Below are 23,059 nucleotides of genomic sequence, written 5' to 3'. Positions count from 1 at the left end.
GCAGCTGGCTGGCAGGGACCCAGGCCATGGCTGTTCCCAGCTGCACAGCAACCAGGGTCACATTCCTGGGATAGCTGGGAGCTTTGCTGTCCACACAAGGAAAGGTCATCCTTGTGCACACAGGCAGCTGGTGGGACCACCGCCTGGGGAGGGCAGGGGAAGGAGCAACCGCAGGAGGCAGAGGAAGCTCAGTAGCTCCTGTCAGAGCTGAGGTGCTCCCTGGCTCCAGCCCAGCAGGATCCAGCCCTGGCACAGCTGATGGGCAGCTGCACACAGCTCTGAGCAGGGGGCARACAAGGCTAAAGCAGGACAGAAAATGGAAATTCCAGTGAAGTACAGAGAGCTGGTGGCACAGACACACCATTTCTCCAGGAGCACCTGCAGGACACCAGGGCTAAGGCCACGGAGTGTAAGAGTGACCTGGGAYTAGAACAACTTCCACTGGGATGACACAAGAGCCAGCTGAAGACAGGAGATTTATTGGTCATTCTCTATATGCAATTATATATTAATCTGTAGTAGAAAGCAGCAGTCACTAAGTGCACAGAGCAGCACCAACTCCTGCCTGTTCTCACTGGAGACCCAGCCACACAGCCCAACCCAAACTCACTCTGCCCTCCTCTGGGCTACAGCCAGATCCAGGGGTAAAAGACTAAACCTGCAGGCATTGAGGCCAAGGAGCATAGGAGTGACTAGCAGAGTCTCAGCTGAGCCAGGATGAAAGATCTAGCTAGTCTAGACCYCAAGGGATGAAGTAGGAGCTCTGACCTGATCCCAAAAATACAGTCACTTTCAGCACAGTGCTGGGAAAAGTAGGGACAAAGCCCTGAGGTTGTTCTGCCTCACCCAGGAGGTGAGGGCAGAACCACGAGTAGGAAGGATGGCTCTTCCATCACAGAGCCAGGCCAAAGGGCCTGGGCAAACACGTGGCAGGGCACAGCAAGTGCCAGAGAGCACCCAGGGCTTGGAACAGCTGCAGGGACAGGGCGTAGCCATGGGCAATGCTCCATCACAGGGGCCCAGCTGGTGCATGGCAAGGAGGGCTGGTCCRTCCAGCCTGGCGCTGGCAGCAGCAACGCAAGTGCAAATGTCCTCTGGAATGCCATGCTGGGATCCAAACAGCCCAGGCTCCCCGTGCCAAGGGGCCTGCCCGCTGTCCCAGGTGTCAGGCAGTGCAGGACACAGGAGCTGGGTGGCTCTGTTTCATCACTTGATGAGCACCTGGTTGCAGAGAGCRCACACGAACACCGTCTCCTTCTGAGCCTCTGGGGCTGGAAAGGAAAGCAGACGTCAGAGACRCTCCCACTTTCCCACCACGGGCTAGGGACCCCAGCCACACAGTCACTTTGAGAGCTGCAAATTCGTCACTGCTCCAGGTTGTGCTGGGCACACCCTGTCTACCCTCCCCACCAGGGCTGGGGCAAATGCTTGGCAAGACAGAACAGGTGGAACCAGGAGCTCTTCCCTCCACCACCTTTCAACTCACCCGTGGCTCCCATCACGGCCTTGGGGACTTTGAAGGAACAACACCTGGAGCAGAAGCTGTTCCCACAGTTACTGCAGCTCCGCTGTGGAGAAAGATGGAAGTAAGCCCCAGATGCATAGCAGACTAACCCAGGAGTAAATGAAGGGGACCAAGTCTGCAGAAAGGGAGGCAGCAGRAAGACAGCAATGTGAGCCTGGAGAGGACAGGAGATACCTCCTTCTGAGAACTGTCCATGGACTGTGTGCCAAGCATCCCACTCAGGGCTCAGATAAGGCAACAGGTGGCTCCCAGTAGCAGACCCATGTTCTGCTTCACCAGAAGGCTCTCAGGCCACTGGAAATGGACTAAACCAGGGCACAGGTACCTTCTACAATACCACAGGTGGCTTTGGCCCGAGGCAGCTTCCAAAGGAGTAAATGGACAAATGTTCCACAACACAAGGGATGCCTGGTACCATTAGGCATGTAACAACACCCAGCATTTAGCTGAGGTCATCTGGGCTGTGATTGAGGCAGACATCTGAGCTGCTGCAGAAAGCCACAGCAAGCCAGACTTGAGCAACATCTCTGCCCCAGGGTGCAGACAGCAATATGGGGCAGACGTTGAAGACTCACCCTCTTCTTGAGCACAGAGAAGGTGGCAGCACAGCCTGTGCAGCTCCCTGGAAGAAAAAGAACAGAGGTCAGGCAGAGCTCAGCTRCCTGGGGCTGCAAGTGGCACAGGAACATCCATAGCTGTTGTAAAGGCTCAGCTCAGAGATGACATTGCTGCACCTTCCCAACCTTGCCCTTTCTAGGAGTGCTGGGAACATTCTTCCCTTGGAGTGGAAAGGGTCATTGCAGGTGTCAGCACAGTCCTGGCAGGTACCACACCACTCCCTCTACTCCCAGTCCTGTAGTCACCACTAGAAGCAGCACAGACCCCACACTTCTGGGCTCCCCGAAGAAGCACTGCTCCCAAACTCACCAAAGTTGTTGCTGGGGTAGCGCTTGCGCAGGCGCTCAGTCAGGCGCGAYACTTTGCTGCGGATCACCTCGTTTTTGCTCATAAAACCATTGTCTGGCAGGCTGAGGTCAAAATCTGCTGAGCACTGAGAGCTCTCATCATCCTCCTGTGGAGAGCAGAGCCAGCTGAGCACAGTGAGGTGCTGGGGGCACACTGAGCTCAGAGACAGCCACCCAACAAGCAGGGTGCTCCACCTGGCACTTCTACAAGCCACCTGCAAACCAGGCAAAGCTCCAGCTGGGAGGAGATGCCACACCCTGGCATGGCAGTACTCACCAGGACCAGCAGCTGGTTCTCCTTCTCCCGCAGCATGGGACAGAGAGGAGAGTGAGTACAGATGGAGTCAGAGGCACCCGGCCCCAGTCACCCTCCCTTAGCACCCAGTTAGTCCAACAAGGCATTTGTCCCTTTCCCACCTCAGCTGCCCTGCAGGCACAGCCCACCCCAACCAGCCTCAAACCTCAATAGCATCTTTGAACTCTTCATCAGGTTCTGCCTCCTCTGCTTCCTCCACACTGCCAGGGGTAAGGTCCTACAAGAGATTCACAAAGCTAGTCTTGYTCCTCCTCTGCCTCTCTTCAAAGGTGGCCCCACATTTCTTAGCAGGTTCCAGGACAACAGACCTGGCTCGAGGCAGCCCCACAGATGACACAAGTGTCAGAAGGTGAGGTGAGCCCCTGCCTCCTCAGACCACACCTTTACATGGGGCAAAAGGACTGAGCCAAGTCCCCAGGGCAGAGAGCAGCCTCCCAGAAACTCAGGTGGCTCACAGGCTTTCAGCAAAGCTGAAAGCTGGAAATAGTTTGTGTCTAGAGGGACACAGGCACAGTCAGAGCCAGAGTCTGACTCTGCAGCTCCCACCCCACAACTGCCAGCCCTAGCCTTATCTTACCTCTGCACTGGTGGGGGTGGGGGTCCGATCTGGGGCAGCAACTGGTGGCAGGGGTTCAGCAGGCTCTGGAGCACTCTCGAGGGGTTTGGTGCCCACACGCTGCTCGACACAGGCCTTGAGTTCCATTATCACTGGTTAAAAGGGAAATACAGCTGGAGTAGAGTGGCACTTCCCTTCTCCCAGACACACCACATAAAACCAGCTGCAAGACCTGATCTCCAGGGATCAAGGTTAGGCATTGACCCATATTATTCAACCATCAGATGTCTTGAGCCCTCCTCTGCTCATACATCAAAGTCAGGGCAGCAAGGAACACCCCCACCACCTGCCCCAGTTCAGGACGGGGAACAGCAGCCAATATCACAGCTCAGACACATCCAAAACTCCCCCAGCACAAACCACAGAAGCAGGCTCCTCTCCCTTCCAATAGCACGTTTTCAAGCCTGTGTCATACATTGCCACAGGCACTGAATGTCAAGTACTGAAGAGCAGGGTCAGGGATCAAAAGGGGTGACAATGCTCACGCACAGCCTGCATTGCCAAACCCTGGTTTGCCACACCATGGAGAAGAGAAGGAAACAACATCTGGGCTGGGACACACATCAGGAGAGATTCTCACCTCCAACTGAGCCCTGGAACCACACCACCCACCCTGGGCTGCTGAGCACCACCCCTAGAACATTGTTGCGTTCAGGAGAGGTTCAGAGTCTATGGTGGAGCCTGACACAGGACAGTGGGTTCATATGAGGGTGCTGGGAGAAGCCCAGGGCAGGATCCCCAACCCATTCCACACAGTGCACTTCCAGGGAGGTCTCATACCTTGGTAGAACTGGGTGTTGCCCAGGAAAAGGGTGCTGTTGAGGATAGCCAGGACCCAGCAGAGGGGCAGCAGGTAGAGGACACAGACAGTGCCCAGCAGTGCCCCATAAAACCTGTGAAAAGCATCAGGATACTGTARTCAAGTCAGAGCAACTTATACAATAGCATAAAACCCCTTCCTTCATCTGATGTTCCACGTATTCTCTCCAAGCACCAAACACACCAAATACAGAGCCGCAGGCCTAGCTGAGCCCCTTTGCCCACCAAACCCACCACAGAGTGCCTGACCCAGTACTACTCACTGGGAAGAGACAGTGGGGTTCTCCCAGTACAGCACACGGTACACTGCCTCGCAGCTGCAGCACATCCCGCTCAGAAACCCCTCAAGCTGGATCAGGCTGTGAATGAGACAGTCACAAAAAAGCCCCACAAACACACGCCCTCGCTCCCCCACATTCACACGGGTTACGGTGACCAAACTGGCACAAGCCCCCCACAGCCTTCGAGAAGTCTTCCTGACTGCAGAGGCACCCACAGTCTCACCGCTGGGGAGGCCCCAGGGACTCACAAGGTCTTGACCTGGGCGATGGCCTCCTGCCGCGAGAGCTGCACCTTGCGCAGATCCTCCCTGCGGATGCTGTGGTACCTCCTGCGCACCAGCTCGGGCTCCGAGGGCCGGGCCCGGGACGTCTCCTGCAGGTAACCCAGCAGGGCTGGCACCGCGACCAGCAGGGCGAGCACCGAGTACCAGGCAGCTGGAAGAGGCGAGACAGCGTCAGCCTGGAGGGTCCGGGGAGCGGACGAGCCCTGMCCCACGACACGCACCTTGGCCGAGGGTGAGCAGTAGGAAGTTGATGCCGAGGCAGACCAGGAGAGAGCATACAGGCCGCTGCCACCTGCCGAGAGGGGGGAAGGCAAGGGACATTAGACACCGGGGACGGTCACGGTCCCGATCCCGACCTAGCCCGCACCTACCGGAGGAGGGAGCGGACGCCCTCGGCGGCGTCCCGCAGCGGCTCCAGGTAAAGCTCCAGCCGCCGGTAGCTCCGCACCAACTCCAGCAGGTCGAAAGCAGCGGCGGCCTTGGGCGGCGACGGCTCCGGCGGGGCCTCACCAGACCCCGCCGCCCCTTCGGGGCCGCCTGCCGCCCCATCCCGCTCCACCGCCTGCATGACGGAGACGGGGACGGGGACGGGGACGGAGACGGGGACGAGGACGGGACCGGGAGCAGAGCGGCCCCGCCTCGCTCGGCCCGGCCCCGCCGCGCGCTCCCGTGACGCACCGGGCGCGCCGTTCGCTCCGCGCGCAGCCAATGGGAGCGCCGGGCCGGGCGCGCCGCACAAGCCCCGCCCCGGGCGGATCGGGCCGCTCTCGGTGCCGCCGCGCCGTTCCCGGGCTGCCCGGCTCCGCCCGCCGTCGGTGCCAGGCTCCCGGCTGGGTCCTGCGGCCGCTCTGGGCGTCAGGCTCGAGGCCGAGTCTTGGTGGGCCCGGTCTAGACAGGTGGCTCGGGGTTGTTCAGCGTCCCGGCCCGGTCCCGATTCGGGTCTGCTCTGGTGTAGGGTTCGGTCACAGCCTGGTTCCGCTCCCAGTCCAGGGCTTGACGCTGATCCGGGTCTAATCCTGGTTCAGGGCTCAGTCCCAGTCTGGGTCTCGGCATGGCCTGCAACCATGCAGCTTTGTGGCACAGTCGGTTTGTCCCCATGAGCCCGTTGCTGTGCCACCTCTCTCCGAGAGAGCAGAGGGCAGCCCCACACCCGGAGTCCCTAAAAGGGAGCAGCAAGTTCCCCACAGCCCTGTGAGCGTGGCTGGCAGCTCAGTCGCTGGYCCTCCACGCCCCCAAAGCAGTCGAGCCCTGGGTGCATTGGCACTGCCCTGCCTAGCAGCCTGCAGCCCTGCTCCCCCCGCTCTGGGCACCATGGGCTGTCCCGACAAGTGCTTGCAGTASAGCAGGGATAATGGCGCTCAGGGATGCTCTGGGGATCCTGGGCTTCATCTGATGCCAAAAGTTAGAACCTTATTATAACCCTATGCTGGCTCTTGGACAATGAGGGCTCAGTGCTGCTGCCGGCTGCCTGCAGCCTCTGATGAACAGGGCGTGAGTCCCATGGGCAGAAGGCTGGGGACCCAGTGACACTCCAGCTGCATGTCTAGGTCCAAGACTCTGTCCCAAGAGTGCATTCCTGAGCTGGAGCCAGTCCTGGGAGATGCTGGCAGCCCTCCATTGGCCCCTGACCCCCGCAAGGGCCAGTCAGTGTGTACATGACTGCCCAGCAGTGCCCTGACCTCTGGACAGAGGGCCCTTTCAGCCTGGAGTGAGGAAGCCCTTAGGAATGCAACTACATCCTGTCCTCAGTGCACCCTGCAGCCGCAGAGCCTTGGGGACTTGGCCACCCTCTGCTGTGTTGGAAGCCACATGTGAGCATCAGGCTGTGCCCTGCTTCTGGAGAGGCAGCAGGGCCAGGGATGGCCCCTGTCCCCAAGGGTAGAGGCTTAAGCCTCTATAGCAGAGAGAGCAGTGGCTCAGCAACAGGAGCCTTTTTGTGACCCCAGAACACCCCAGGACTTTGTGACCATGGCCAGAGGCTCCAAGCCAGGAGGCCCAAGGATGCAGGGCTACAGACCTCAGTGTGATCTCAGCTCAGACCTCATACCCAACAGGACCCATCCCCAGCACAAAGCCCCAGACACCCAGTGAGTGCCAACGCTGCTTTATTTGGAAGGTGAATCCATTGGCACCTGAAAGGAGGCTGTAGGAGGGATAGAGCTGGTGGGACAGACAGGGCTGCAGAAAGCCTGGGAAGGCACTTGTGGTGGCAGAAGCACCGAGAGCATTTTGGACAGCCTGGGCCAAGGGCTGCACAAGAGTGGGCAGAGGCAGGTGGTGTCAGGGACCAGCCCTGACACAGGGCAAAGACAGCACATTCCACCCAGGGAAGGGGCCTGGGGGTTGGCAGGGCCACTGAACATGATGGGGTATCCACTGGGACAGCACTTCACGATGGAAGTGGTGACCCAGTACCAATCCCAGACCCCTTCAAGGCCCCAGGGGGATCATGGCTGCTACTCTCCACCTCAAAAAAAGTTCCAGGGAATCCCAGGCAACAGCCAGAGCCTGTGGCCAGCTGCTGGGGACACCAGTCTCACTAATCTGAGTCCACACAGAGACTGCAGCAGACCCTCCCTTGCAMCAGGAACAACAGAAAGGACCTGCCTCCAGGCAGGGTGAGGAAGACTTGTGGCAGGGCAGCCCTARTGTGATGGTGCTCCAAAAATTCTGCCTCTGGCTGCCCATTTCTCTAGTAAGCCCTACATGACCTCATCAGGGCTTGGCACCTGGTGGGCTGTGGAGGCTGATCCAGGGCTGGGCTGGCTCCAGTGCCAGTGTCCTCTTCTGTTCTCCAARACAGGCTGTGCTCCCACAATGCCTGGCCCCAGCTTCCCCATGGCCAGCGTGCCAGCACAGCCTTGCACTGCCATGCTGCAATGCTTACCCTTTCCTTCCACCTCACCACAGTCTCCAGGCACTGCCCAGTCCCACAGAGTCCAGAGATGAGAATTTTCCAGGATGATAAACCAAGTGCGGCAGAGACAGGCAGGGCTGCAGGCTGGTCTCCAGAACCATCAGTGAGGCCGCTTCTGTCCCTTTTGGAGCAGCCTGGCCCCAGAGCTGGTTCAGTGGCTTTGGGTGGCTTGCAGCCACAAACCTCTCTGCAGGATAACAGGAGAGAACAACCCCATGACTGGCTCCCCTCAACCCCAGGGGCACCTGGCYCCATCCCAGAACTGTACAAACTCCAAGACTGGAAGAATTTACCCCCTGCCCAGGGTCACAGACCAGGTTACAGCTCCACTTGCCCTTCCCCTTGTTCTGCAGCAATGGAGGCCTCGCTGCCCTGCTCAATCCCCAAACTGGACTGGGGTGATGCTGGATCTGGCTGTGCAGTACCTGGGTTTCTCCACACCCACAGTGTGCAGGGCAGGGAGGGGATGAGCCTTGTGGGGCTCCAGTAAGATGAAGGATGTTTTCAGACCAGACAGAAGGAGGGGCCCAGACTACGCAAGCCAAGTTCAGAGCCTCCCTTAGGGAATTGTGGAGGCGCCACACAGCTGGAATGGTGAAAAGGGACTGCCAGCASGTCAGAGGGGCTAATGCACATCCAACTCCACTGGGCACTGCTGCCCCCAGCTCAGCTCCCCCAGGCCAGTCCCCCTCCACCCCAGAGACAGGTCAGCACCCACCTGAGCATGCAGCATCTGCAAGACCAGGGGCAGGGGAGTTTGGCTGGAGTCCTAGGGGSGCTCCCAAAGATTAGTATCCTTCTTAGGGGCTCTCCATTTGAGTCCTTCCACTTGCAGTAGCCTACGTCTGTCCAGGGGTGGGAGAAGGGCCTGTGCAGTGGCTGGGTGTCCATGCTGTCTCGGTGCGTTGCAGGGGAAGCCGTGCTCGATGAAGGCCTCTGTCTATCCATCTGTCTGTGCAGGAGTCTCTGGAGGAATTGCAGTGCAGTCAGCCAGGAGGGGATGGGGCAGCAGGGTCATTTCACCCCAAAAATGGGCTGTGCTCTGTCTGCGGCTGAGAAGGGGAGCCAAGTAGCACAGGATCTCAGATGATGTCTCGCTGGTCCTGGCAACGTCGTGACAGGCAATAGAGCCCAGAGAAGAGGTACAGGCAGGCAGTGATGCCCCCGCAGATGGAGGCGCTCAGGTAGGCACTGTAGAGGCAGTGCTGGCTGTAGCCCGGCAGGTTGCAAAAGCTTCTCTGCTTGGCCTTGTGACCCATGATGCCAGTGGCAGCTGCGTAGAGCCCCACACCCAGTGCCAGGTCGTGCACCAGGTTGGTGAGGAGCCAGCGGGAGCCCAACCAGGGCACCAGCTYCCAGCGCCCCAGCAGGCTCAGCCCGAAGAGCGCCAGGGTGAGGAGCCAGACCAAGACAGCGGCAAAGAGAGCGAAGTGGGCCGCCCCTTCGTACTTATGAGCCGCTACCGTCACCCAGAAGGCAGCGCCCAGCGCCAGCTGCCCCAGGCGTAGCAGGCCCAGCGGGCTCCGCAGGTAGGCGCGATGGAGGCTGAGGGAGCCGCGGGCGGGCGGCCCCGGGGGCGGCGGCACTGTCGGGGGAGCCGTGCGGGCCATGGCGCGGCCCTGCCTGCTCCGGCGCGGCTCGGGCGGGACTCAGGGCCGGCAGCGACTTCCTCCTTGACCGTTGCCAAACATCTGGCACTTAGCGGTCCTCCCCGCGCGGGGCCTCTCTCCTTTTCTCCCCGCCCCGTCTCCGCGCCCCGCCGCACCTCCCGCCAGCCCATCGGACACCCGAGGGCSGGCGCGGATGATCCGTCGGGCAGGGACCGCCGCGCCCCTCCCGTCCTGCCGCCGCCGGGGCAGTCGACAACGCGAGGGGCGAGGGGCGGCGGGACGGGGTGGGAGACGGTGACCGATGCCGGTGGCGGGGCCCGGGGACAGCGCACAGGGACGGCCGGCGGGGGGCGCGTGCGGGGGTTCCCCTTACGTCATTCGGGATACCCCTCGGAGTGATGCACGCCCTGGCCCCGCCCAGGGGCGGGGTCTCTGACCCCACCCGTGACGCCACCTGCGCCACGTGGCCTCCACAATGCAGCGGCGCAGCCGCGCCCCYCGGCGCAGATTGGTCCGGGCCGCGGGAGGCGGGCGGGGATTGGCGACAGGGCGCGGCGGCGSGCGCAGAGCGCATCAATGGGACGCTTTGCTGTGGCGGGACCCCGGTGCGGTGGCGCCAAGCGAGTGCGGGAACACAGCGGGCACCAGGCGGAGCGGCCACCGCCAGGTCTGTGCGAGAGGCCGGGGGACGCGGAGCGGCGTCGGAGCAAAAGTGGGTCACGGCGGGGCCCGGCGCCCCGAGCAGGGCGGGACCGGACTTGCGCGCGCCGGCCCGAGCCGGGGCGTCTCCCGCGTTCCCGGGTGGCCCCGCCCGCACCGCTGGCCCCCTGCCCGGCGTCCCGGACCGCCCTTCCCCCGGCGCCCCCACTTCCCCACTGGGCAACGGCGCCGGATCCCGGGGGCGGCAGACAGGACCGGGCGGCGAGAYCGGAGCCTGACGCCGACTGTTCGGTGTCCGTAGCGGCCAGGGCCATGGGCACGCCGGCCTCGGTAGTGAACGACTCTCCGGGACGGGCGGCGCCTGCAGCCCGCGGCCGTAAGCGGGCCTCGGCCAACATCTTCCAGGGCGTGGGGCTGCTGGAGCTGCGGAGCCTGTTCCGGAGCGGCGGGGCCGAGCGGCCCGAGGAGCGCGCCCGCCTCGTCTGGCGGTACGCAGGCCAGCGGCGCATGGCGAGGGCCCTGCGGCGGCTCCGGCGACGGCGAACAGCCCAGCCCGGCAGCGGGATGGCAGCGCTACGGCGTTTTGAACACCTTCGGTAGGTGCSGCCCGGGGCTGCGGGACAACCGGGRCAAGYGCGGCCGGGCCACCTCCTTAACATACACTTTTTCCCCGTAGGATCGTGGAGAAGGAGCTGGAGGGTAACTGAGGGGCCAAGACGGTCTCGGGGTCCATGTTGCTGTGCTGAGCGGTTGGAGCACGGAGAGCAGCTCTCCAAGGACACTAAGTGTACTGGGCAGAGTGCAATGAATGGTTAATAAAGGGTGGACAGTGGTGGCTGGGTGAGGCTCTTGTTGTGTCCTGCCCATTCCTGGCCTTCCCCCAGTGGGAGAATCATGGATGTTGTATGGCACCCCGTGCAAGGGGAACAGGCCCACACCACGGGTCAGGTTGGAACAGACCACGGTGGGTCATTTGGTCCCACCTCCCTGCTTAAGCAGGGTCATCTTAGAGCAGATGACACAGGATCGCTTCCAGATGGTTCTTGAATATCTTCTGTGAGGGAGACCCCACAGGCTCTCTGGGCAATCTCTTCCAGTGCAGTCATTCATACATAAGWGCCCTGGCACAGTCACAGGGCAACTGGAGAACAAGCTACATGCTGCCCCCTTCAGGTGAAGGAATGCATGGAAGAGAAAATCGAGTTTCTCCAGGTAAAGATTTCTCTGCTGGAAGCTGGCCAAGCCARAGGAGTGCAGTGCCCAGGAGAACGGAGACGTCATGGGGGATATTTTTAAGCTGAAGGAGCTGAAGCAGAAGGTGCCTCGCTGCCAAAAGAGCAGAGCTCCAGGCCATGGTCCTGTGTCTGAAGGAGGAGAAGCAGCTGCAGGAAGCAGCCCTGCAGTCTGAATGTGGCCACTTCAAGAAGCACCAGCTGGGCAACCTCATCACCAGCCTCCAGAGCTCACTTTCCGAGAGCCACTGGGCCCAGGAGAGGCTGGAGMAGGACCTGCACAGGATGCCAAGGGACAGCCTGGGCAGCTGGTTGCCCTCAATGCCCAGCATGGAAAGGGACTGTCCTGCAGCAGTTCCAGTTGCAGGAGGCCAGTGCATCCCTGTACAGGTACATATGGATATCAGCCATGGGCCAAGGACCTCAAACCTGCTCTAGGGTGCTGCAGAGGCGCAGATGTAGCCACGCTGAATGGCAGCTCTGTTATTCAGACAGTTGCATGGTTTAAATACATTACATACATTTCTACAGTGCATTAGAACAATACATTTTGGGTCAGTCAAATGCAGCTGGGCCTGGCTGGGAAGCTGGGATCTCCACTGCTACCCCCTCTGTGCTTACACAGCCAGTGCTGAGCCCACTTTCCATTGCAGGAGACAGAGCAGCKGCTCTGCGCTCCCAGGCTCAAGCAGCAGAGCCCCAACCTGCCTTCATCCTCCCCTCACTCCCCAAAGATGGGCTAACAGGACAGCAAGCCCCAACACCAACTTCCCCCAGAGGCCTGAGAAGCCACAGCTCAAGGCAAGCAGGTACAGGCAGCAGCCCTGGCACTGTTTTATACAACACAAGCTCAGCAGCTGCTGGTGAGAGAGGGGCTCCCTGCCTCCCCCACCCACAGCAGGCCTGCAAGATTGTCAGCTCCAAGGCAGCCAGGACTCCATGCTAGTCCTTCAGTGCTCCCACCCATGTGGCAAAAGAGCCCCTCTGGCCCTTCCCTGGCAGCCTCTGCCCCTCAAGGGGGTCTCTAGGCACAGACAAGGCTGGCATCATGCTGGCTGCACAGCAGCCAGGGAGCTTGCTGGGAGAGGGGAAGAAGTCAAGCAAGAGCAGCCGTGGAGACCTGGCAGAAGAAATGGACTGGGGCAGAAGCAGAGACCTCCCATGGGAGAGCTCTGCAAAGCCACCTGCTCTTCACAGGGACAAGCCAGCACCTTCTCCCCCTTAGTGTCCAACTTCACGCAAGCCAGWCCCATGTGTTGTCCCTCTTATGTCCCCTCCTCGAGCCTCTAGAGAACAGCCGTTCATTGCGGTCCCCACTACACCAGTGGGCAGCAGGAACTCCCCCTGAGGAAAGCAGCGTGCACGGGGTTGGGGCAGTAGAGGGACAGTGTAGGAGTACAGCACACCCTCAGGGAAATGGAGGGAGTATCACCTGCTAAAGGCCTTCCCAGTCTGGCAGCTGGCATGGTGGGGAAGAAAAAGGGCCAGTGGCTGGTGTAAAGGGCTGGACGGATCCTGGCTCAGGCAGCCTGTTCATCCCAGCCCCAAGCAGGGGTGCTCAGAACCGCATGCAGGCCAAGGAAGGGAGGCAGGGGTAGGGTCCCAGCCATGCCACAGTTCCTGGCAGATTCCCACACCTCCCCCTGGCCTCTGCCCCAGGCAGGGCACCAAGCTCCAATGGAGCTGGGAAGGGACCATGCCCAATCTGCCTAGCTCCTCCAGTTCAGCCGCAGGTTCCTCCAGCCGCACCTGCTYGCTCTACCCTGAAGGTCAAGTCCCAGCCACAGGAGCCAGCAGTGGCCCAGCTCCTCTTGCAGTGCTAGTCCGAGGTGGCCAAGCCCTGCCCATGGCTCCCACAGCTACCACCATGAGAAGAAAGGCTTCCGGCTCTGGAAGCTCTGCGTGTAGGACTCACTGGCGGAGCGCTGGTGGGAACGCGCCGTTTCCACAATCACRGGTGGCATCTGAACCAGGTGCAGTGGACTCTTCCCATCTTTCAATGCCTGAGTCAGGTTCAGGATCTGTATGGCACAACAGAGCAATGCCTGAGCTGCCCCGCCAGAGCAACAGAGAGCATCCACTCCAGCAACCTTCCTGTTACACAGGCAGGACGAGGCTTCACAACTCACCCATCTGTCTTCCCCGTGCACAGCTTACCTGGCCTCTCATGACAGCAATCTGCTTGTGAAACTGTCCCCTGTCAAAGCCAGGGTCTTTCTGCAAGAGAGAGAGCAAAGAACACAGTGGGATCCACCCACTGCTTCATGCCCTGCACAAGATGCCTATTCCCCAAGCACCTTCTCCTGTCCTGTCCCATGGGTTTCCTGTTTCTCTCCACATTCAATCTTCAGCCTYCAGAAGAAGGACAACCCTGCTGTGCCCGAGCCCAGAAATTGTCAGGAGCTCGACCACCTTTGTACCCCTACAGCCTTGATAGAGAGCTCGCTTGTCAACACCACTCCCTCTTTTCCTCCTCCCACATCATTTTCACCCACTSCCCCAGCTCACCTTGAAGAGCTCATACAGATCTTCCTCCAGGTCCTTGACAAAGTTGGGGTCTGAGATCTTGGGAAGAATCAGGTCCTTGATCTCCTGTGAAAAGGGGATTTTGGCCTGGGGCAGCCATGCCCAGTAAAATGGATCTGTGGGAAGAAGCAGGAGACATTAGAACTTGGGAAAGCAAAGCATGGTGCCACATGCCTCTGGGTGCTAGATTCCCTGCATCTCGGACACAAGGTCCAGCATCCGCCTTCTACAGTCCCTGCTGGGGAGCTGCCCATGAACCCAGAAGTTACAGGGGTACAACCCTAGCCCCTCCTCTAAAGCGCTTGAGGAAGATGCCCAAGCAAGGAGTTGTATGGCTTGCCATGGCATAGCCCGAGGGACTCACATGCTCTCCAGGAGTCCGGGTGTTTCAAGGGAAAGGCCAAACCATTGTCTATAGCAGCCAGTTTGATGATGGGCTCCTTCACCACCACCCAGTCGCTGTCCTGGAAGGAAGTAAAGCACGTCACAGGGAGGTCCTCCCAGCAGGAACAGTCCCTCTCCTCCCTGCTGCCTGGCTATCAGGATCTCTGCCCTAACTACACAGAGGCACAGCAGCTGCTTGCCTGTAGCATGACCCCTTGTTTCCCTTGACCCCAGGGAAACACTGTCTGCTTTGGGTRGGAAGAGGGACAAAGCTGTTTCCCCCCAGGGCCTCGCTCCAAAGATACACAGRTCCAGCACACCAGTTTCCCCCATGAAGTCCCACTAGGCCACAAACTACCAACACAAAGSGTAACAAATGGCTCAGGAGACAAGATCAAGCCTCCACACATTTGAAAACTCAAGCTAGATGGGAAATTCCTGTCCCATCTCCCAAGCAGGCAGCTTTCAGAAGCAGAGCTGCTGTGTAGGTCCTGTCCAGGAGCAGCCACTCACCCGCACACCTGCGCTATCCAGGGGACAGTCATACTTGATGAGCCAGTTGTCATTGCCCCGATCTGCAGGAAGATAAAACCAGCTTTGTCAGCCCCAGGGCCTCCCTGCACCATGGTGGGCAGAAGACTATTCCTTCTCTGACCCAGAAGTGAGACAGACAGACACACTTTAGGCCCAAATTCTACCCCAGACCCCTTAAGTTTGCTACAGGCATGGGRAGCAACATCAACCCCCTCACAGCCAGGCCTAGAGGTCCACATATTGCCAGCTCCTGAGAGCTCCAACCTGCAAGCCTCAGAGTGCAACCTCAGCCTGGCAGAAACTCAGTGTGGGATAGGATAGAGGGGCACAGTGAGGTGCTGGATTTTGGATGTCCCTGGATCCTCACAGTTGGCAAACTTTCACCAGAGCACTGTGATAGACCGAGATCTGCCAGAACACAGACCAGCAACCAGAGCCTCAGATGGTGAGCAGCCAGCAGCTGCATTCTGCCTAGAGGAAGATGTCATCTGGCAGCAACCAAGGGGAGAGGAATTTTGGGCACTGTGAAAAGCCACTAGGACCCTACAGCATGGTAGGACAGGAAGGAGCAGGGAGCATCCAATGCCAGGCAGCTGGCCCTACCTGTGTTCCTGATGATGTAATCCAGCACCACCAGCCGCTCGAACTGCAGCAGCAGCTGCCGATTAGTGTTCTCCGGAAGCGGCTCGGCTTCAAAGCGCCGCAGCCAGTAGTCTGCATCCTTGTAGCCTTCCACAAAGAGCTGGAAGGAGCCCACCTGAAGCAAGGACAGGCTGCATCACAGAAGGCCACAGAGGCTGGGAAGGTGCCAACAGGCAGGCAAGGAGGCTGGCAGCCCTACCTTGGGTGGCAGACCAATGCGGTTGAAGCGCTGGCCGACTTTCGGCACCTTCTCCAGGGCGAGCCTCTTTCCTCGAGACTTCACCCTGTCAATGGCACTGTAGTTAAAGGTTTCGCTGGCCAGATACACCACCTGGAGGGACATGAGTGCAGACATCAACAAGGGCCTCTGGCAAGTCACGGGACTGCCTGATGAAACAAAGACACAGCATTTCCCACAGCTCTGCCCAGCACAAGGATCCCCTTGGTCTGAGCAGRAACAGTCTTGGTCTAGAGCACTCAGTCTCCTAAGTCAGCAGTGCCACAAGACAAGGGGCAAGCAGAGCTGTGTGGAACACACAAAAGTCTCCCCAGAACAAGACCCCAGCAGCTGTCCCCTCACCTTTGTGCGGGGAACAATGTTGAGTTCCAGTTTCTGATCTACCAGGCTGGCACCCGCCTCTGACAGGTAGCCCTGGTTCAGGACAAGGCAGTCTCTTCCAAAGCAGCATGGGCAGCACAACTTCTGCAGCCACTTGGTCCACTTGGGATTCAGCTGCCCATATGGCTCCTCATTCTTGGGCTTGAAGACACCAATGATTTTCTGTMAGTGGGAGAGAAGAGGGCTGAGTCCAGGCAGTTGGCAGAGCTGGAACACGTCCCCCAGCCCTTGAGCCAGCCCACAGTGTGGACACTAAGCAACAGGTCCAGAACTGCCCYTCATTAGGATAATAATCAGCCTCTGGGACCAGGTAAAACCCCTGAGAGGGAGGTGGGCAGAGTTGGGAAGGACCTCTTTCCAGCCAGTACCCCATCCCAAAAGAGCAGGGTGCTGCCCAGAGACCTTTATACCCAAAAACATGCCTGCTGATGCAGTCTCCTGGTAAACACATCAGTCTCATTCCAGCGACCTTTGGTTAGCTGGGGAGAGCTACTGCTCATCATTGGTCATTACATCCACACARCAGAGGGGCAGGGATAGTAATCCCTGTCTTGGCTCCAAAATCCATTGAACAGAGCTGATCCCAAACTGACCAGAGGAAAAAAACCATAACAGCCGGGCAGCTGCAGGACTCCYGAGGAGCCAGGAGGCTCTGACCTGGGGGGCTCAGCAGAAGGGCCAGTGCTCTGGGTACACTGGATGACAGGGCACAGGCAGCTCCAAACTGGCCAYCAGCTGGTACCAGCAGCACTCCCAGCCCATCAATCCAGCCTAGCAAACACTGACCCAACAGTGGGGACAGCACTGCAGGTACCCCACTGCCACAGAGRGCACAGAAGCCTTGTGCTGGGCACTGCACCACCACTGAGCCAGTGCTGCCACACCAAACAGATGAGAGAAGGACTGGGACAGAAGCAAGAGCACCTGTCACCATAGGTCAAGCACCTCTGGGGAACTGTGCAGCAGCTCTGGGCTGGCAGCCCCTGCTCTGGGGTGACTCAGCAGCACACGCAAYCAGCCCTCCTTCCCATGGCTAGTGCCAGCCCTGGCCTGAGTGGGTGGCACTTCCCCAAACTGTGCTCCTGGCAGAATGTGGAAGTGGAACATAAGTCCCAGCACCTAAGCAGGGAACCTCAATGCAACCTCAGTCTGTCAGGGGCCAAAAGCCAGCCCAGAGCAAGCAGAACCAAGGTTTTGTCCACTTGGAAGACAGAGGAAGGGTTTGCGGGAACAGGATCACTTGAGCCATGCCCAGATCACATGGTGGATCCACTGCCCCTAAGCAACCAGGAAGGAAATCCCCCGCACCAGCCCCACACGACTGTCACAAGACTGTCAACACATCCTCAGATACAAGCCCGAAAAGAGGCCTGTCAAGATCTCTGGCAGCACAGAGCCCTGTTCTCCATGGAACCAGTCCAGCAAGGCCCAGCCAGGCAGGGACAGTGTGGAAGCAGAGACCAGAGGCCTAGCAGCATAGCATCCCCTTCCAGACAGACTTGTGCTGGGAGCAGCACTGACAGGGAAAACAGGTCTGCCTGGTGCCAGCAGCAAGGCACMGGGAGCCTGAGCAGCACAGAGGAGCAGCTGCCAGGGATGTGATCACAACAGTTCAGGCCCCAGTAGCCCCAAGGCAAATAGTCAAAGAGGAGAGTTTTTTCCCCTGCTGCCCACCTATGTGCCACACTCTCCCCCACGCCAACAGTGGGACATTTTTGGTGACCCTGGACAGCAGCCACAGAAACCAATCACACACAAGGTTTGCTGACAGCAGGATAGTCTGGGGGATCTGCCAGGTGACAATGCCAGCAGTACACAGACTTTGGCTCCTTGTACTCCTGCTTCAGCAAACGTCCTTGAGCTCGGGTCTCCTACAGCCAGGCAGCCTCCCCCTTGCAATCCCCAGGGAGCTCATCTGCCTGCCCACTCTAGGTCTCCTATCRAGCAATAGGAAGGAACAGGAGGGAGCAGGGCTGTAGTATATGAAGCCACGCCATCAGCTCAGCTGGGAACTGCCTATCACAGATTCCAGGAGCCAGGTTTCACCCAGAGCAGAAAAACTAGGACACATCAGAGACCACAGAGCTCAGTCCTGCTTCCCTGGAAGCATCCCAGTGCACACGTGGCGAGGGAGTCACAGGAAGCAGCAACAGCTCGAGTAATTGAGCTGGGAGCAGCATGTCACAAGACAAGMCAGCCTGTGCTGCACACACATCCAGTCAGTGGCACAGAGATGGCTGCCACATAGCTGACCAAGTCTATAGGAGACCAGCTCCATKTCTCTACTATACCAACCACACAGCCACAGAGAAGACATCTTATTAATTTTAAACAAAAACAAGCCAAAACCAGCTCAGCCCACAGMGTCACAGCCCTGGGGCTGGGGTCACTGAGCTCAGATGCTGATGCACAGGCGTGGGAGAGGGGGTGGCCCTTCCTCTCCGAGTAGAAGAGGTTAAATCAGCATTTGGACACTGCTGCCCCGCACTCTCGATGCTGGTCCCACTGCACTTCTCCCCGGGGAAGCTCAGCTGCTCTGGCCACTCCTACCCGCCGGCCCTCCCCGCCACCGTTCCGCTCGCAGCCAGCATCGCTCAGCCCACAGGCCTCCAGGGCCAGCAGCCCTGGGTCAGCCCCGCGGGGCCGGGCCCAGCTCACCCCCTGCGGGTCCTTCACGAAGTAGCTGCCGCTGGAGCCCTGCGAGATGCGCTCGGGGAAGATGCCGCGCTCACTGGCCAGCTCAGCCCGCCGCACCACCTCAGCGAACTCGGGATCCTCGGGGAAGTCGTTGCGCTCCCGCTGCGCCGCTGCCGCCGCCGCCGCCGCCGCTGCCGCCGCCGCCTGGGCCTGCGCCTGGGCCTGCGCCGCTGTCGGGCCCCGCGCTCCGCGCTCCAGCAGCGGCTGCCGCTCGCGGTCGCGGCCACCGGGAGAGCCGGGAGGGGAGGGGGGCGGCGGCGCGGCGGGCGGGAGGGTGCGCACGGCACCCCCCGGCAGCCCGTAGTCGGGGCCCTGCGCCCTCTCCGGCGACACCAGCGGGCTCGTCTCATCCATCGCGCCGCCCGCCCGGCCCCACCGTGCCGCCGCTACCGCTTCCGCTTCCGTCCGCGTCACGGCGCCCCGAGGGCTGCTCCGCCCCCCGCCGCACCCCAATGGCTGCTCCGCCCCCAGCCGCGCCACGCCCAGCCCGGCCGCTGCAGCGGGAATCGCGGGACAGGCTCTGGCCATGATACCGGTGGGACGGTTCGGAGACTCTCGCGCCTCGCACCGCTCGCTCGGGGAGGCCGTGGGCGGTTCGCCACCCGCACGCCGCCGCCGTGGCGGCTGGCGCCGGTGCCCCACACAAAAATGGACGCTCTGGACTGTTGGTGCCCATCGCTGCCCTTCACAAGGATGGCGGCAGGGTGAGGGCACCGCCCCTCTGCTGCCACGCCCGCGGTGGCGACMGCCTTGCCCCACACAAAGATGGCGGCCGGCGGGGGCGTGCTGCGAAGCTGGCCAATGAGCAGCCGCGTTGCTAGCGGTTGCCGTGGAGACAGCCAACGGCGAGCGCGGATGGACGCTGGCGGCGTGGCACCGCCCGGCGGGGCGGGGTACTGGTAGGGGCGGTGGCGGCCACCGCCCCTCGGCGGGACGTGGTGGGGAGCGGTGTAGGCGAACAGCGCGGAGCCAGGTGAGCGCGGGCCGCGGGTCCCTGCGCCGCCCGGCCCGTCCGCACCGCTCCTGGGCACGCACCGGGCCCGCGAGCATCGCCACGCATGTCCCGGTGGTGCSGCGTGCGTATATCAGCCGCGGGTGCATGAACACGCTGGGATGTGGGTGCATCAGTCATGGGTGCATGGRCACGGCGGGGTGTGGGTGCACGGACACACGGGTGGGTGGGTGCGTCACCCGTGGGGACAGGAACACGATGGGATRTTGGTACATCGGCGTGTGTGTGCATCAGCCGTGGGCGCGGTCACGCCCCCGCACACGCTCTCCAGGTGCGGTGTGCGCGCATCCCCCGTGGGTGCGTGGCACGGGCGGGGTGTCCGTGCSTTTGCCCGGTGCTCAGCGGGGCCGTGCCCCCCTCGGCCCCCGTGCGATTCGGGCTGTGCTGGGCGCGTTGCCCCTGCTTGCGGCGGGCGCGGTGCGTGCCGGCTCTGGGCGGTGGGAGCCCGGTGCGGGCGCGTTCGGCTGCTGGGCAGGGAGTGCTCGTGGGGTGCTGTCCTCTGGGTGAGGTGCCACAGGCCATGCTGGCCGAGTTCACAGCCCCTGGCAGCACCCTCGGCTCCGCCTGGCACGGCTGGGCAGGCTGYAGGATGGGAGCCAGCGATGCGCTCCCGGTCCCTCCCATCGGCAGAGAGCAGTGTTCAGTCGCTGTTCACCTTGGCTGGGGCCGTTTCTCTGGACACAAAGCCCTGGCAAGTTCTTGTTGTGCTCCTGAGTCYGTGCCCAGTTGGTTCCCATGTTCAGCACCCAGCTCTTGGGTGATGCACAGCCGCGTGTAGGCAGATGGACTCCGTTTGGATGGGGGGAGCCCCTTCCCGACACTGGCACTGCCTGAGCCGCACCGGCAGCTGCTGGAAAGGCAGCGCCCAGCCCACCTGCSGGGCTGTCTCCATGCTGGTGCCTTCCCTGTGTGCTGGGGAGAGCCATGCTGCGTGACAGGGCTCTGTGCAAGGCTTCAGGGGCTGCTTACTGTCGGCAAGGCAGGTTTGCAAGCCCTGGGTAGCCAAGCAAAGCCCTGAAGCCCTGAAGGCCCAGGATCCTATATCTGCTGTCCCCTTAGGGGGAGTTRCCACTCCTCCCTGGGGGTGAGCCAGGTCTGCCCATTCTTAATGCTGKATCTGGAAACCCCACAAGCAAGACCTCTGGGGTTCATGCTGGAGGCAGCCAGCTCCTGCACACTCATCTTGCTGCCACTCACTCATATTTCACAGGGCTGTGACCCCCCTGGGCTCACATCTCCCTGAACCCTGCAGTGGGGCGGGCAGCAATCCGAACCTGGCGGCTGGGGTTTCAGAGCCTGGGCAGGGCAGCTGTGCTCCTGGGGTCACCTCCTCATCTGCGCTATGCCCCAGCAGAGCTGTCCCCAGGCCAGACAGGTGCCTCTCTGCAAGCTGAGAGGAGTATAAGGGCTCTGGGCAAGCTGGGCTGCTCTCCACATCCAGCAGCTCTCTGTGCCTCTCCCTGCCAGCTCTTGTCCTGCTGTGCCGGAGGCTGTTGCCATGACSCTCACCAAAGGCTCCTTCACCTACTCCAATGGGGAGGAGTACCGTGGCGAGTGGAAAGAAGGTGAGATGTGGCAGGAGGGGATGGTGCCACCTGTGCTGCGGGACACACAAACCCCACATCCCTGTCCAGATCCACACTGGAGCAGGTCTCACCTCTGTCCAGTGCTGCCTATTTCACTCTCACRTAGGTCGCAGGCACGGCATCGGGCAGCTGACGTTTGCAGATGGCACCGCTTACGTGGGGCACTTTGAGAACGGGCTCTTCCATGGCTGTGGCGTGCTCACCTTCTCCGATGGCTCCAGGTGAGCACAGCACTCCTGCGTACGCCTCCCTGGGCATTCCCACTTGCTCTGGGGGGCTGCTGCCTCAGGAGATCCTCCCATACAGGTACGAGGGGGAGTTTGTGCAGGGCAAGTTCAATGGTGTTGGAGTCTTCACCCGCTGTGACAACATGACCTTTGAGGGCGAGTTCAAAGGAGGGCGCGTGTATGGCTTCGGTGAGTGCTGACGGCATGGTGCAGGCTCAGCACAGCCGCTCCCAGCATCTCCCCCTTTGTCCCTCCTTCCTTGGCCCCATCCCTGGTGGGTGCAGCTCCGTGCCTCTTCACTTCCAACCCTTCCCTCCCCTCCCCAGGTCTCCTGACTTTCCCCGATGGCTCCCACGGCGTGCCCCGCAACGAGGGTTTCTTTGAGAACAACAAGCTGCTGCGGCGGGAGAAGTGCACGGCCATCATCCAGAGGGCCCAGGGCGCCTCCAAGTCTGCCCACAGCCTGACGGCATGATGGTGCCCCGCAGCCCCTCCCACCAGAGCAGGGACCTCCCTACTTGGGCACTGGCTGGCGCTGCTGGCCCTGGAGAAGGGATGTGGCACTGCTGGGTGCCCCCCTGCCCTTCATCCCCTCTAAGCGTCCTCCTGCCGCTGGAGGGGATGGCACCCTCCGCTCTCCACCCAAGTGCCCTGGGGCAGCCRTGGTGCCTTCTCTTTCTGGCTGTAGCCCTGGCACCTGCTGGAGCAGCAGAAGGACAGGGTGACAGGGGCTTGGCCCCTCTGTCCCCCAGGAAGACTGTGGACCACTAGGGCTGCTAGCCAGCTGCAGAGGATGGAGCAGCGGGGCAGAGGCTGGTCCCTGACCCCACTGCCAGGGTGCCTTGGCTGGAAGCTGCTGACTGGTCCATGTGCTCCCAGAGGGTCGGCTCCTGGCTCACTTTGCTGCCCTGGTCCAGAGGCATGGTGGGCACCCCAGGCACCCCGTGGCCTTCACCCTTAGCTCTGGGTGACTGGCCATACCCCTGCATGCCCAGGGTAGGGTGACATTGTGTCCCCAAAGAACCCAGCCTGCTCTCAGGGCCAGCCAGTGAGCTGTGTTCCCCTGATCCCTGTGCCAATCCACCCACCCACTGCCTTGGGGACATCAGCAGCAGCATCCCCGCCAAGGGGGACTGGGGAATGCTCAGCTGGCACATCTGCTGCACGCTGCTGGAYGATGATAGCAATGGTGAGCAAGTAGAAGGGTCAGCTGGAGCCTGGAATGAGGGACGTGAGCAGGGCTGCGAGGGGTGCCAGGGCTGGAGCAGGAGCCTGGGCAGTGCGAGAGGGGATAGAGGTATGGCGAAGGGGCAGGYAAGGGGCACACAGCTCCCCCTCTTGCCCCCACATGCATCCTTCATCTCCCTGCTGCATGCTCACCTTCACCCCYGGTGCAGTCTGACTGGCTGTGGCACAGGGTCCCAGCAGCCCTCACTGCCCAGTGCCGGGCTGCAGGGGCCGTGCCCTCCCTGCCAGTGTCTGCCTGCACCGGGTCCCGTGCCTTGCCAGCCCCTGCCTTGTGCTGCTGCCTGCACRGGCCTCAGCTCAGTAAACCATGTTGCCAAACACCTGTGTCACGTCTTTTGTGCTGGGAGCAGGGACGGCAT

The 23,059-nt window shown here is 61.0% G+C and overlaps 5 protein-coding genes across 10 annotated transcripts; 2 read left to right on the top strand and 3 right to left on the bottom strand.

Moving 5' to 3' along the window:
• Nucleotides 1–457: 457 nt before the first annotated feature.
• On the bottom strand, nt 458–5,491 carry ZFYVE27 (zinc finger FYVE-type containing 27). Of its 2 annotated transcripts, XM_057380569.1 has the most exons (11): nt 5,178–5,491; nt 5,028–5,098; nt 4,771–4,957; nt 4,505–4,600; nt 4,203–4,315; nt 3,384–3,514; nt 2,952–3,023; nt 2,453–2,597; nt 2,101–2,147; nt 1,487–1,568; nt 458–1,271 (listed from the first exon to the last, which is right to left on the bottom strand). In XM_057380569.1, the coding sequence occupies exons 1-11, from the start codon at nt 5,372–5,374 to the stop codon at nt 1,207–1,209; spliced, it is 1,206 nt and encodes a 401-aa protein (XP_057236552.1). In that variant the 5' UTR covers nt 5,375–5,491; the 3' UTR covers nt 458–1,206. The 2 variants fall into 2 exon arrangements, with proteins under 2 accessions (XP_057236552.1, XP_057236561.1); XM_057380578.1 differs by lacking the exon at nt 4,505–4,600.
• A 73-nt stretch (nt 5,492–5,564) lies between these two features.
• MARVELD1 (MARVEL domain containing 1) lies at nt 5,565–9,333 on the bottom strand. Its single transcript, XM_057380624.1, has one exon. It carries the CDS (start codon nt 9,331–9,333, stop codon nt 8,806–8,808), a length of 528 nt encoding a protein of 175 aa, XP_057236607.1. The 3' UTR covers nt 5,565–8,805.
• Nucleotides 9,334–9,909: 576 nt separating this feature from the next.
• AVPI1 (arginine vasopressin induced 1) lies at nt 9,910–10,733 on the top strand. 2 transcript variants are annotated; one of them, XM_057380598.1, is made up of 3 exons: nt 9,910–10,000; nt 10,295–10,589; nt 10,670–10,733. In XM_057380598.1, exons 1-3 carry the CDS (start codon nt 9,910–9,912, stop codon nt 10,698–10,700), a joined length of 417 nt encoding a protein of 138 aa, XP_057236581.1. In that variant the 3' UTR covers nt 10,701–10,733. The 2 variants fall into 2 exon arrangements, with proteins under 2 accessions (XP_057236581.1, XP_057236574.1); XM_057380591.1 differs by having other exon boundaries at nt 9,910–10,589.
• Nucleotides 10,734–11,725: 992 nt separating this feature from the next.
• On the bottom strand, nt 11,726–19,034 carry PI4K2A (phosphatidylinositol 4-kinase type 2 alpha). The gene is made up of 9 exons (XM_057380558.1): nt 18,589–19,034; nt 15,892–16,092; nt 15,511–15,642; nt 15,273–15,426; nt 14,649–14,710; nt 14,116–14,215; nt 13,734–13,867; nt 13,383–13,442; nt 11,726–13,246 (listed from the first exon to the last, which is right to left on the bottom strand). The coding sequence occupies exons 1-9, from the start codon at nt 18,979–18,981 to the stop codon at nt 13,085–13,087; spliced, it is 1,398 nt and encodes a 465-aa protein (XP_057236541.1). The 5' UTR covers nt 18,982–19,034; the 3' UTR covers nt 11,726–13,084.
• A 482-nt stretch (nt 19,035–19,516) lies between these two features.
• MORN4 (MORN repeat containing 4) lies at nt 19,517–23,013 on the top strand. 4 transcript variants are annotated; one of them, XM_057380656.1, is made up of 5 exons: nt 19,517–19,600; nt 21,107–21,204; nt 21,332–21,446; nt 21,532–21,641; nt 21,779–23,013. In XM_057380656.1, the coding sequence occupies exons 2-5, from the start codon at nt 21,138–21,140 to the stop codon at nt 21,925–21,927; spliced, it is 441 nt and encodes a 146-aa protein (XP_057236639.1). In that variant the 5' UTR covers nt 19,517–19,600; nt 21,107–21,137; the 3' UTR covers nt 21,928–23,013. The 4 variants fall into 4 exon arrangements, with proteins under 4 accessions (XP_057236639.1, XP_057236647.1, XP_057236620.1 ...); XM_057380664.1 differs by lacking the exon at nt 19,517–19,600 and adding an exon at nt 19,607–19,742; XM_057380637.1 differs by lacking the exon at nt 19,517–19,600 and adding an exon at nt 19,659–19,703.
• Nucleotides 23,014–23,059: the final 46 nt, after the last annotated feature.

The sequence above is a fragment of the Malurus melanocephalus genome, unplaced genomic scaffold, assembly GCF_030028575.1.
Source record: "Malurus melanocephalus ecotype Western Australia unplaced genomic scaffold, MMel_1.1 scaffold_12, whole genome shotgun sequence".
Lineage (NCBI taxonomy): Eukaryota > Metazoa > Chordata > Aves > Passeriformes > Maluridae > Malurus > Malurus melanocephalus.
The sequence above is the reverse complement of the archived record's forward strand: the minus strand, read 5'-3'. Positions and strand labels throughout refer to the sequence as shown.